Raw genomic sequence first — 13,244 nt, 5'->3', positions numbered from 1 at the left:
CGAGGACCTTCCTGGCAACCATTCGATATGAAATTTTCGAAATTCTAGGCGATCAAGCACGCATTTAATCCACTTTCAGACATATTAGTCTCGGGATTCAATCGAAAATTGAATTATTAAAAGCCACTTAAAGACAGACGAAAGAATGAACAGAAACATCGACTGAATGTACTAGGAAGTCCAGCCGACTCCGAACTCCCGGGAGAAGTATAGTACTTCCCGTGGCTTCACTTGCTCTATCCTCGGAAAGCCGCTATGCGCCATCCAGACACGCTATAGTAAAGATCGGTGAGTATCGAAGAAAAGCGAAACGGCTCATTTGCACAAAGAACGATCCTATACCTCAATTTCCAAAAAATGCGTAAGCATATTAAAGGCTTCTAAATTAGCTTGTTTATTTAGAAACTGTAATTATAATAAATTACGGCGTCGGAAGACCTTAATTTTATGCGATTTATTTGGCTTATACTTATCGTTTTCCGATTTGGGATATTTCAAGAGTAGTCAGACGCTAAATGTGAAAGCTATCGTCAAAAGTATGCCAATTTTTGAGCTGATCACGATAACACTAAAATGTATAGATACATTCCCCGATATAGTTAACTCAAAATGATGTCAGTGTGTTCGTTTGTTCTGCAGCAAAATGTGCATCATTAGATGATATCCAGTGGCATTCATATTACACCGGGGAAATATTTTGTGCCATTTATGAAGAGAGATGAAAAATGCGTGCACACCTTTCATCAACGCCAAAAGTGGACGAGAACACGTGTTTTTGTTACTTTTAGTTCATTGCTGATGAAATATGTTGCCGCCCTACTAAACAGAAAGTCACATGCATTCATACAGCCTACCATACTATACTTTAATAAGGTGAATATTTGAGCTTACTTAGAGTTGTGGATGATTAGGGGAAACAGCGCTAAAGTCAAATAACAAGAAGTTACATAGAGGACATGACAGGCAATGACTCACAAATATATGCTTTACAAGAAGAAAAGAACGACAAAACTCAAAATCCTTCACACGTGGGTCCGGCACACAGCCCTACTGAAAAATTCATCTGTAGGGACAGTACCCTTGAAAAGCCTCTTAGAGTATTGACGGTAGAAAAACATAGAGGACGAGGACCGGGTCGTCGTCCTCTAGTTTATTTTCCTCTAGCACCTTAACTTCACCAGAACACTCTAGTTCCACAAGACGATTGAAAGATTCATCGAAATTTTCTAAGACGCCTGACGTACCTTTCAAGAATTTCTGAGGGGTGTAAGAGCTTCGTCATAGTTTTTAGACGACTGTGGTGCCTATGGCCATGCTTTCCGGGAAAGCACATGACCCATTATTATAGCCTTAACGGGACGTTGGGGAGATCACGTCACCCATCAGGATATATGCGTCGGGGAAGCCGCCTGGCAACTTTGTATCTGCCGGTCTTGAGGAACGGTCGCTCAATGTCGACTTCCCGTCCCAGACATGGATCTATATAATGAGGCAGCTAACTGTGCGGATATAAGCGAAGGTCCCTCGGTGTCCTGTTTCTTACGCCTATTGATCCCTTCAGCCTCATAAGCTCGCCAAGCGAGCAACAAAAACGGTGTTTGCGACTGCACAGCGACAGAACCAGGGACGACACCGTGACCTGCTCAAGATTTTGTCAATGGCGGCTGATGTGGGTTTTGCGTTCCTGATTTTCGCTAGACGTAGAATTGGAAGGTTAAGTGTGTGTGTGTGTAGTGCATCACCTCGATTTTAAGAGTTAAACTTCCGTAGATATCAGGAATTTACCCAGCAAGATTGAGAGTGCCTCGAAATATATATTTCTGGGGACAAAGAACTCAGTTTTCACCACCTGCTCTGATATATTTTATTTAAAGCTGCTTGCACCCGGGTTTGAGTACGCGTTGGTTCTCATGGTCGTTATGATTTCAAACATGCATGTAAATATCAATGTCTAAAAAAACTTGAAATTACTTTTATACAACTAAATTTTTGTTTTACAATATAATCATTTTGGCCGTCTAAAGTGTTGAAAGGTTGAAGTGTCTGAAGATCTGAATGGGTGAAGGGCTGAAGGACTGAATAAGTTCAAATGTCTGAGGAACTTTCAAAACATATCAGGGCTAAAGGGTATTTTTAGAAAGCCCCCATGATAACACGTGCTGAAACCCTATCATCGTCTTTAGAAATTCAAACTTTATTTGTGATAATACACTGACGCGTGGCTCACATGCACGTTGAAAATAACACTTCAGCATTGATGTGTTATGGACCTCTCTCATCCCTTCAACTCCGTTCAGCCCATCAAACCCTACAGCCTTTCAAACCCCTCAAGCCCTTTAAGACCCATCGGCTTTTCAGACACTTCAGCCCTTTAGAACCTTCAACCTTTGTGCCACCCTCGGCCCTTGAATCCTTAGACACCAAAAAAAATTTGAGCTATAGAACGAAATGCAATTTAAAACGTTATGGAAGTTTATTTCATACGTTGAGTTTTGCATGCATGGTGTAACTCAAAAAAGACAATAGAAAACAACGTATTGAGCTGCTAGAGATACTAGCTGGAATGTGGTAACGGCGACCAAGTAGTACAGCCCACGCAGTCTAGCGGGTGCGCAGTGAGCCAAGCGGCGGAGGGGCAGCGGTTTTCTTCAGATTCGTGCTCCTGCACCGCGCTCATGATAGCGACAATTACTTTTATAGCTATGTGCCCGTTACGAGATGGGCACTCGCTCTTGTAAAGGCAAAAAACCTCTGTTTTTGGACCTTTTCCTTCTTCGTAACGAACATCGTGTTTTTTTTAATTATTATTCTCCTCCCAATATACACATGTTAGGCTATAGGCCGGCCCGCTCCAAGGCCAAGTTGGGTATAGCTCGTGAGTGTTATGCTCGGTGATGAAAAAAATTGTGCTTTTACACACTGGAAGACTGCTTAAAATACAAATTGAGAGGCTGAGAAGCCCACGATATTCATAGGCCTTCTTCTCAAATTATGCAGGCAATTTGTTGAAGAGAGTGAAAGGCATCCAAGCGTACAAACCGCACTGCGTAAAAAAGAGACCCGTTGTCATCTTTCGCGTCGTCTGTCCGAGAGAAGAGCAGAGCTCGGTCTAGTTTTCCTGTACAAGATTATAAATAGCGCATTAGAGACTGGTTCGCATTTACGTTTTGTGAATATTCATGTCCCTCCTTATTCCACTAGAATCGCAATTTCTTAAATGTTCACACCGTCTGTAATCCCTCTCTTTTGTCACGGACACAATTTCTATTAAAAAGTATTGAGAATGCCGAAATTGAAGCATTTACTGATAATATGGTGTTCCTGAAGCAAGTGAAGGTGATTCATGAATTCTGTTTTTGGTTTCTTTTGCTCCTGATTAACTCTGCACCGAAGAGAAAACTTGCCGATTGCTTTTGGGCTCATGAAAATGAAGACGATTATTAATATTATTATTACTAATATTCTTCTTGTTCTGCTTCGTCTTCTTCTTATTATTACCCTGTTAAAACAATACTTCAGCTCGGAAGTGTTATGGGACCACCAGACTTTCAGACCCCATCAGCCCGTCATCCAGTTAGACACCCAACTGAATGTTGGGAACCATATACCCAAAGGAGAGTTTAAAACGTTATTGGAAGTTTCTTTCAGACATCGAGTTTTACATGCATTTTGCGACTCAAAAATACGATAAGAACCAGCTTGTGCTCAAGCCCGGGCGCATGAAGTTGTAACAAAAGAGACAAGGCTAAATAGAATCAACCAAATTTGTTTCCGCACGAAAAAAGTACCTTGAGGTACTGGCAACCTGAATACAAAACAACGACAGCAAAAACAACCACACACTGCACCAAACTTGAATACCTTTCGCGCGAATGATCGTGAAATGCCAATAAAACTTGGCGGCGTACTTAAGATAAAGTGATAGGGAACTTCAAATCTATGTGTCAGGCAGCACAATCATAAGTCAAACCTTTGGAACCACCCAAAAGGACTCGACAGCGCTTGAAACAAACATCGGTAGGTGATAAAAATGACACTCCCGTTGATCGCGAGCCACTAAATAGAGGTCAACCTGAATCTACCGAACATGAAGGGGAGGACGCCTGGAAGTGGAGGCTCTAGGTGAAGTTCGCCGGCCGTGCAGCATGGAACGAAGCCGGTGACCGGACTCGAAGGAGCTGACCGTCTACACCTCAATCGAGTCCGCTCGAGACGGAGCTGGCGGCGGGCGAGTTTGTGCTCCTTGAGCTGGCGGCTACTTCGCTGGCGTCGGAAGTTATCCTTTCGAGTCTCAGACTCTCGAACGGCTCTGATACCTTCAAAGGTCGACTTGGCACCCCAAGCACGGACAGCGTGCCTCGCAGCCGACCGTTGATTTTCATAGGGTCTCCGCAAGCTGCAAGAGTGCTAGCCTAAAAGTCGCAATGAAAACCACGAGAAGCCGGCATGTGACGCTGACGTGGAGTTGCAAGCAAAGTGTTGTCATTTGGCGCTGAGTGAGTGTTTCTTTTGGTTGTGCGTTTGGGTCCTTAGAGTGATAGTCTTTCGGGTGCGCTGTTACGTCGAACATCATGGCAACGAGTTCACCTGACGCCCAACGCAGAGAGACGCGTGTTCTGTCCAGCGCTAAATAGTACCACCATGAAATATATCAACTTGCCTTTGCGGTGGGCTTCATCGCCAAAGGGTTCAAACTCATTACCGTCACTCCGAAGTTAATTTCTAACACACCGAAAGCCAAGCACATTCAAAGAACCCTGGCAACCTAAGTAAATGCACGCGCGATTATTTTGTTCCGAGTTTATTCAACGCTCTGCCGGACTCAATCCTGGACATCACCTCACTGAAGGCATTGAAGAAGAAACTGAAATGCGTTGACTTGGACACTGCTTAGTGCAAGCCTAGTACCAGCGTGTGCATAGTGAATTCGCACGGCTATTATTTCTTTTTCTCCGGCCCTTTCTTCCCCATTAATTCTGATGACATTTCAATGCCTTCTGTTTTCTTTATGTTTATTTTTTCAATTTTTTGCTTTTCTCATCCCACGTAGTGTCATTTTGTAACTGTGTTTCATTTTGCTTCCTCGTTTTTTATATGTGTAATAATTTGTTTGTTCACTCATTGTTTTTTTCTTTTTTTTCTGTCATTGTCTGATGAAATTTACGAGATTTCCTTCTACTTTTCTTTTCCTTGATATGTTTTTCCAGTGTAGTGATTTCATCTCAGTATAGTTGTGCTATAATTGTTTAGTTTTTATTTACTTTTTTTGTATGATTAGCGACATTTCTGTGGTGACGTACGCGCTGCGTGAGGGGCGGATACTTACAATGGAGAGGAGAAACCACCTCACTACTTCAGATTTTTGTCTCCTTCCTCCTCTCATCACACAAGCCTTTAGCTCGCTTTGATGTGCCCATACATATAACATTTCATTCCTGATGTGATGGGCAAATCAAATTATTAATACTATTATAATTATTACCTTCACAGGGCGTCTCACAACTTTAATGGTAAAAAACGATTTGAATATTCAATTTTTTTTCAGCCTCCCAAGAAGGTGTGTCAGATATGTGCCAGAGTAAATGCCAAGGCAAAGGGACTATCTAAGCGCGATGCGCCAAGAAACATGTCAAGCCCTATGTACGAAGCTCTTCGGGAGTTGTGTGCAAGATTCCACTCTCGCGCAACAGCTACTGCATTGACCAGTCAGGGCGTTACCTGAACGACAGGCTCAGAGAATGCTCCATGCCTCTGAGAGTCACGACTCGAGAATACCTTTCAATTCACTGTACAGAGTACGAGTGTGAATCATCCTTTAAAAGAACCAGAAATTTAGGTAGACACAAAAACAAGACACCTCGGGAAAACTACTGTGTGTGCCACGCGTCAGTGGCATAATCAGAAAAAAAGAGTTGGAATTCCTAAGAACGAAAATGAGTATTCCGAACGCGCCACCGAGAACTGGGGGACCTTTTATCGTAGAAGCAGTGTGCCCGTATGCACGTGTGAAGGAAGGATTTTGTATTTTGTTTTTGTTGTCTTCTTGTAAACTATATAGTTGTGGGTCAGCCCTTACCTTGTGGAGTATGTTCATTCGCTTTGGCTTCGTATTCTGGAGCTGTTTTCCCCTAATCATCTATATACTCTATAATCATACAAATTATAACGATAAAGAAAATCCTAAAATTATGCTGTTTTAGAGACAAACGTTGCAATTTTAAAATTTTCAAGACAAGATGCCTTATCTCATAACTTATTTTGCACAAAATACATGCCAAATACCGTCTATGGAGCTAGCCACGTCCATTTAGAAATATTATATCTAAGTGAAAAAAAAAATACAAAATAAATGTGAAACATAAAACTGTCGCTATGTGCCATCTGAATGGAAAACTAAAGCAGACACTATGTCCATGCATCATTCACTCATTCATGCACTGATTTATTCGTTTGTTTTTATGCTCAAGAACACCAGGTTTCTTGAGTAATGATGCACAGTCAATAACAACAAAAGTGCGAATACAGAAAAACAAGAACAACAACAAAAAGCGATTCCCTCATAAAAAACTGAACATTCCCCCTCCCCCCTCCTCAAGACAAAAAAAAATAATAATTTACGCAAAAAATACTTCAAATTCACGTTATGTAACTCATTGAGAAAATTGCCTATAATATATAATTACGTTATTTCATTTGGCAATATGGGATACGGTTTGTATGCGTGCGTATGCTTTCTTTGCTAGATATAGTAATAATGTTATATTATTAGCTTTATTTGCCATATACTTTTATTTTAGTATTTAATAGTTTTGTTTTTACGGTATTCCTATTCAGTATTTTAGTGCACCACAGTGGAGACTGAAAAGTTGTTATTGGGCACAGAAAATAACGAATTAATATTATTAGTTGTTTTATTATACCTATAAAAATTCACGGGAACATGGTCTGCCTCTCTTTCTGGTGCCCTCTTTCCTACACTAGGTCCTCCCAAGTGACTAAAATTCAATTAAAGTTTGGGTAAATGCACCCGCGATGTACCACGACGTAAGAGTTCGTTTAATTCGAACCATAACATGCCATGCTTTTGTTTTTATCGCTTAAAGAGGAGCAGTGGTATGAATTCCACGCCAATTGCAGCTCCTTTGTTAATTTGTTTCGGGACTGTATAAATCTTGCCTAGTCAACGGGCGCCCGAGTATTCAGAAAGCATCTCTGTAGTTTGTGTCTTGTTTTAACTTTTTTACGCAAATAAAGCGTGTTTTACGGGTTACGTATTTTTCGCCTGCAGGATAACGAATGGAAGCTTAGCGCAAGCTAGCGCTGTATTTAGCGCTTGCGCTACCGCACGCTCAAGCGAGTTTTAGAATATCGTTTTTTCGCCCCGACACAAAAAACCCAAGAAACTCGCCCCACCAATACCCTGTATCATTCTTTATATTTGGGTCCAGAATAACGTTTTTTTATTTGTTTAAGTATAAAGCGCGAAATACATGTGCGTCAAAACTGTTCGATCCGAGGTATGAACTTCCCAAAATGACGTTCGGAGTCGAGGGTTTTCGACGCTCTTCGGTGCTACAAAAACCCTCGCCCCGAACGTCGTTCCGGCAGCTCACAAGTTGGATAAGAAAGTTTTGACGCGCATGTGCTTCGCGCTTTAGACTGCGAAGCGAGCGGTTGACCGGTCGTGTTCGCTTGCTTCGTTTCTACAAGAGGTCTCATCAATTAACGTTCGCACACCTCACCTTCGCCGAGAAACATTCGCGCGTCGCAAAGAGCAAGGTGCCGGCGACGCCGGAGATCGTTGCCCACCTTGCCGGATCACTCAAACCGTTTGTAACGTGCACCTATTGCAGGAGTATAATTTCCTGCAACATTCCAAATCGCAGTAGAGAAGATGCCGCCGGCTTCGCGATGACGACGACCGCCAAAGCTTCCAATGCGGCCGCAGCCGCAGTATTGGGAGCCATTATATTCTAACGGTACTCGATTTGGCTTGAGCCAACATTTCGCGCATCATAATTTCTTTTTGGAGGAACTCAAATACCCTTTGCGTATGCACGCAATTTCCTAAGAATACTGTATGATAAAATAGCGTACGCAGAGGGTTAGCGTTTGGCGCATACGAGTGGCAGCGATGCTATACTTTGCGTACGCAAAACCGTTTAAGTATATTAATGTAAAACTCCACTGCGTGTACGCGCTTTCACAAGTGAGTGTGCAGAATATAATGTATTTAAGGTATTAATAATTGTATTTTAAACAACATTCGTGTCACTGGATGCAGCTATGTGGTTCTATGCCGATAATACTTTATGTAGACTCAATTTGCCAAAATAGAAATAAAATGTTCAGTCTTGAAAGGTTAGTGGTAAACTTTCGTACTCTTTTTGATCGCAGCAAAGCGAATGCAAGAATGCAGCATAGTTGTTCACTGAAAGCTACTTTGCTCTTGCCGGATTGCTCCCGACTGAGATGAAAGATGGAAAAAATAACGGCTTAGTCAAGGATGAATGAAAACTCCCAACAAGGATGCAAATGTAATAGCGTCGGTATTGCTGCATTTGGCTTTCTCATTCCTTCATATCTTGCGTTTTGTTTCTGCAGTCGGTTACTCGTTTTTCTGGCCTATCAATAGTAGGGAGCGTTTGTCATCATGCCGCACGTAGGTTGCGCAAGCGGGTTAGCTTCTGTTTGAACAAAAATCGTGTTTGTTTTTTTTCGTTTTTCCAAGCTTTAGTTGGTCGTTCCTTAGTTACGTACTCTATCAAAGACGCATATAATCTTGCATAACATCTGGACATTGATTGCTCCGCCTCTCTCCTCAAACTTAGACTTAAGGTACGTTTTCGTAAATTAAACTGCGTAATTTAAACAATGATCTTGTTTATTTAATTTATTGCATTTTACCGCATTAACGGCCTCTTCAGGGAGGCATTGCATAAGGAAGATGCTAAATTTAATATTTCTATGATTATAAAAAGATCACTGCAACCAAGAACAAAAACGGAATGGTCAGAAAACAATTTTTAACGTTATTTAACCAATTTAGAAATCTCGCGCGAAAACATATTAATTACTACTAGTTGAAGAACCTGAGGGCAGGCTATTCTAATTTGATATGCGCGTAATGGAAAGGTTGAGTATTTAAACATGCTCGTTTTGCAAATGTTTGGTTCCACTTTGTAGGGGTAATCGAAGCGAGAGAAAATATGGTGGGTCGGAGAAATAAAAGTTCGGGAAGACCACGGGTAATAATCCAATCTGTGCATGAACAAGAGCCGGTCTATTTTTTTTTTTTTGTAGAGTTGAGAATTTGTAGGGGGATACGGATTGTCTTAAAGAAGAAATCCTGCTCCAAGAGTAGTTACATGTAATAAAACTAGTAACTCGTTTCTATTGGTTTATCAAATAGTTTTGATAAGAGATGAATATCATTGAAGCATGCTTTAGCATAACTTGGCAATGGCGAAGGCTACGTTCCCATTGGCCTCATAGAAACTTGGGAGAGAGGCACGTAAGAAAATTTCAAAACGGCGCTGAGGAGTGGCTTACCTTAATCCTAACATTTCACCTGTTCCCTTGGCTGATTGTGTTTGTCATTTCAGTGTTCTGTTGAAAGATTGTAAACGTTGCAATACCTGTGATGAAGTAGTTGGCGAGTCATGCGTCTTATCCAGAGGCTGTTTTTTTGTCCTCATATTTTTTTTAGTTGGAGATGATATGTAAGGCAATGAGTACTGGCACCAAAGTCAATCGGCAGGCTAGGTGGTTACACATTATAAAAAAATCTGCCAAAAATTGTCTTCTTCTACTAGTCCTTGTAATTGGACGCTGTTTTATTAAATATGTTCATTTTAATACAAATGAAAACTAGAAGTTTAAATTTTGGACGCTCAATAGGCAGGAATATTAAGGTTTAGATATATGCTACTTGTACATCATTTTATTATTCACGATGGCATGGTCTCGTTTTTCGTTTCCAGATTACAGTTGTATTTCTTCTCGGCGATTAAATTCCCAAGAATTGAAGGCCACAACAAGAGGTACTAGAGTAAACATATCGCTTCAAAGCTTTTTGGACGATAATTTGCGATCGCGCTTTCCGGCGAGAAGCTTAAAGAGCCATCGTAATGATGGTGAGCTCGTCGCTAATATTTGATAGCTTTTGGTATGTTGATTACATGTTTGAACGCAACGACTTTTACATGCAACAGGTACTGCTTTTCAGTGTTTGTTTGAATCTCTTATGTTCAAGATATCACCTCACTTGAGGTGAGATGATATCCTGACAGGATATAATCTCTCATCATTTACAGTGGTTGTATCAATCAAATATATATCAGTCAGAACACCAGCATTTTACAGCTCATTTTTTTTCTCAGGCTATTACCACCTGGAACTGTTTTGCAGACGAAATAGTAGTAATTCCAGACACATCCAATTTTCGCACGTCAATCACCTTAAACCTCTCCTAACTGCAACTGTCCTATTAGGTTGTCAATGAGCGCAATTTGTATTAATATTGTATTTATTGTTGTTTTATTTTGTTTTTTGTGTTTCTAGGTTATATATTATTCTTGCCCACACGCTTTTTATATCTAATGTCCCATCGCGCATTAAAGAAGAAATAAGTGAATGAAAATAACCCAAGCACGCGGTTCTGTGGCAGTCACCGTCAACCTTACTTACTGAGTTGCGGACATAATGTATCAAATAGGGGAGTTTAGGTCTGAAATGGAGGGAGGCGGCAGCACATTATTGCCAATGCACCACGAAATATGAGACATTTCGTAAATCTTATCGGCAGCCTCTTCTACAGCATTTGAAAGATTAATAACCCTAATTCATTTTGTTTATTGCACCTCTCCATGACAATCATCTAGTGTCATATGAGGTTCGAGTGGGTTTGAGTGTATGTATTACGAAATTAAGCAGGCTCGTTCCAAAGGAAGGCGACTCAACGAATCGCATTCTATCGAAATCTATGTATAAAATGTTCTCGTTAAACAATTAAGGACTAATCTAAAAACTGCTGTACTGCAGCGAGTGGATCATAACTAAGAGCGTTTGTTACTGAAAAGCCTCACTACCACGTCAAAATAAACTTAAACATCTAAGGTAATCCATACTTATTCAAAAATAAAAGACCAGGTTTTGGACGGTCTGCTATTTACACCAGCAGATTCATTTTTAAGATACCTAAAACTAGAAATGTAGCGTGAAGATAATTCTATGAAATGTTGAACACAGGAACCCCTCTCAATGTCTTTGTTACTGCGGTTACTGATTGCAGCCCCACCTGCCGACCATCAAGCTCATTTCCAAGGTGTGCTACACAGTTTCCCTGGTGACGCTCCTAGCCGCCTTTCTCATCCTGGCTTCCATCAAGTAAGACCATCTAGCTTCAACGCTATTCTTCATTTGAAATAACATTACAATAGTTTTGTTGAAGTAGTATTTTTTTTAATAAGTCAAATAAATCAGATGCATCGTTTCTTGTAATTTCTATTAGCCAAGACCTTTGCATGACTTGTCACAACGTATCGCATGGAATCGGTAATATTTCAAGAAAGCGGTTTTTATAAGAAACCAATATATTGAATAATATGCATTTAATATTTGAGACCGTGCAATATTTTTCGCTGCAAAATAAACTTCACAAAACTCTGTTGTTGTTTCATATTCTGAATGTAAGAGTACAACTATGTGCTTTAGTTACAAATTATAAATAATCTGATTCATAATTATTTGTATGAGTTATTTTTGCTCTCTAATATTACCTTATCTCGTTGATATTTCCAATGCAAAATGTTCATCACATTGTCAAACATCCATGTATTTTGTTATCGCCAAGTTCATAGCATAGCTTTACTATCTCTCGCTTTACGTTTCATTAAGTGATAACATTTTCTGTTCTCATAAACCTGAATACGCTGAATCTTCAAAGATTGAGCGGTGAGCAGCGGCACGTGTAGTGCATCCGCGCAATCGAATGGATGGTCAGTGCTTCTCTAAAAACCTTTTGTTCTCGCATTTCAAAGACACGCTTCATTTTTTTTTTTTTTTGTAAGTCAAGTATTTAGGGTAGAGTATTTTCCCCATGCGTTTCAGGAGGCTCCGCTGCCCCAGGAACAGCCTACACATGCATTTGTTCATTTCCTTCATCCTGAGGGCGCTGGCGTTCCTGCTTAAGGATGCACTCTTTATCGACGGCGTCGGACTTTCGACTAACGTGGACTTCAACGAAGAGGTGAGCGACAAAATATACCGATGCTTGAACGCTTAACAACTCGCATTCTTTTTCGTAGCTCCTCACCATCTTAATAGCACACCATAAGTTAGGAACGCAATACTCGAAGACTTACAAAAGAAACCAAAACATTTCTCCGTTTGTGCCAAAGGACATGAGATGCCACAGCATTTGGGATTTTTTACACCTCTTCAGAAATCCGCCGTTTGGCGCTCTCGGTCCGCATCAGTGCGCCGATTTTTTAGCGTCAAATATTGGCAAATTTAATTTGTGCACATTTATACACAGATTCTGGTTTTATTGTGAAATGTAGCGGAAAATGCTTCGCACTCTATTTAGCAGAACATGAAATTAATGCGTACGCTAACTTAGGTACCCATTCTACATAAAGCAGATACTTTAGCGGAAAAATCAAATGTGTCTAAGTACACACAAATTCAAGATTTCCTTCTGAATTTAGATATCAAGCCTGGACGGATAGACGAATTTGATTTAAGGGTTTATGTGGCCTTACAACTGCGAACCCATTGATTATAACGAGTAAGAAACGAATTTCTCTTGAAATGTAGAACGTTAGGTGGTGTTAATGTAATATACGGTATTCGAAGTTTAAGCTGCTGTAGATACTTCATTCAACGGTTTATAAACTAACTCCTTTATATAGTTACTTTACAGATGCGCATTCTTTTTAGTACATAGAGGTATTTGTTTCATAAGTGTTGGGGTTAAGGTAATCGCTTGTCAAAATGTTGATGATTGTGTATCCCCGTTAAGACTATAACTGCTCGTGTCCTTTTCTATAAATCTCTCGATTGTGCGCTGAATGCTATATTGTTGTACACATGTTGGTGGTTATAAAGTACAGTCACGACGATGAATGAAATTACCGGAGTAAAAACCAATCTGTTTTAAACGGCAGAAAAAAGTGGCGATTCCTCCGGCGCAAAACTCAAACTAATCTCTTGTATCCACATAGAGTATTCGCGTTTCTTCT

The 13,244-nt window shown here is 40.4% G+C and overlaps 1 protein-coding gene across 1 annotated transcript in view; it reads left to right on the top strand.

Annotated features, from left to right (window-relative positions):
- LOC115328052 (parathyroid hormone/parathyroid hormone-related peptide receptor) overlaps positions 1-13,244 on the top strand; it is a 292,861-nt gene that overhangs the window by 160,331 nt on the left and 119,286 nt on the right. The window contains exons 4-5 of the mRNA XM_042292197.1: positions 11,294-11,388; positions 12,112-12,250. Coding sequence (XP_042148131.1) covers positions 11,294-11,388; positions 12,112-12,250 — 234 coding nt within the window. The remainder of the gene's footprint in view (positions 1-11,293; positions 11,389-12,111; positions 12,251-13,244) is intronic.

The sequence above is a fragment of the Ixodes scapularis genome, unplaced genomic scaffold (assembly GCF_016920785.2).
Source record: "Ixodes scapularis isolate PalLabHiFi unplaced genomic scaffold, ASM1692078v2 PGA_scaffold39__5_contigs__length_11793443, whole genome shotgun sequence".
Classification (NCBI taxonomy): Eukaryota; Metazoa; Arthropoda; class Arachnida; order Ixodida; family Ixodidae; genus Ixodes; species Ixodes scapularis.
Note: the sequence above shows the minus strand (reverse complement) of the source record. Positions and strands in the feature narration are given on the sequence as shown.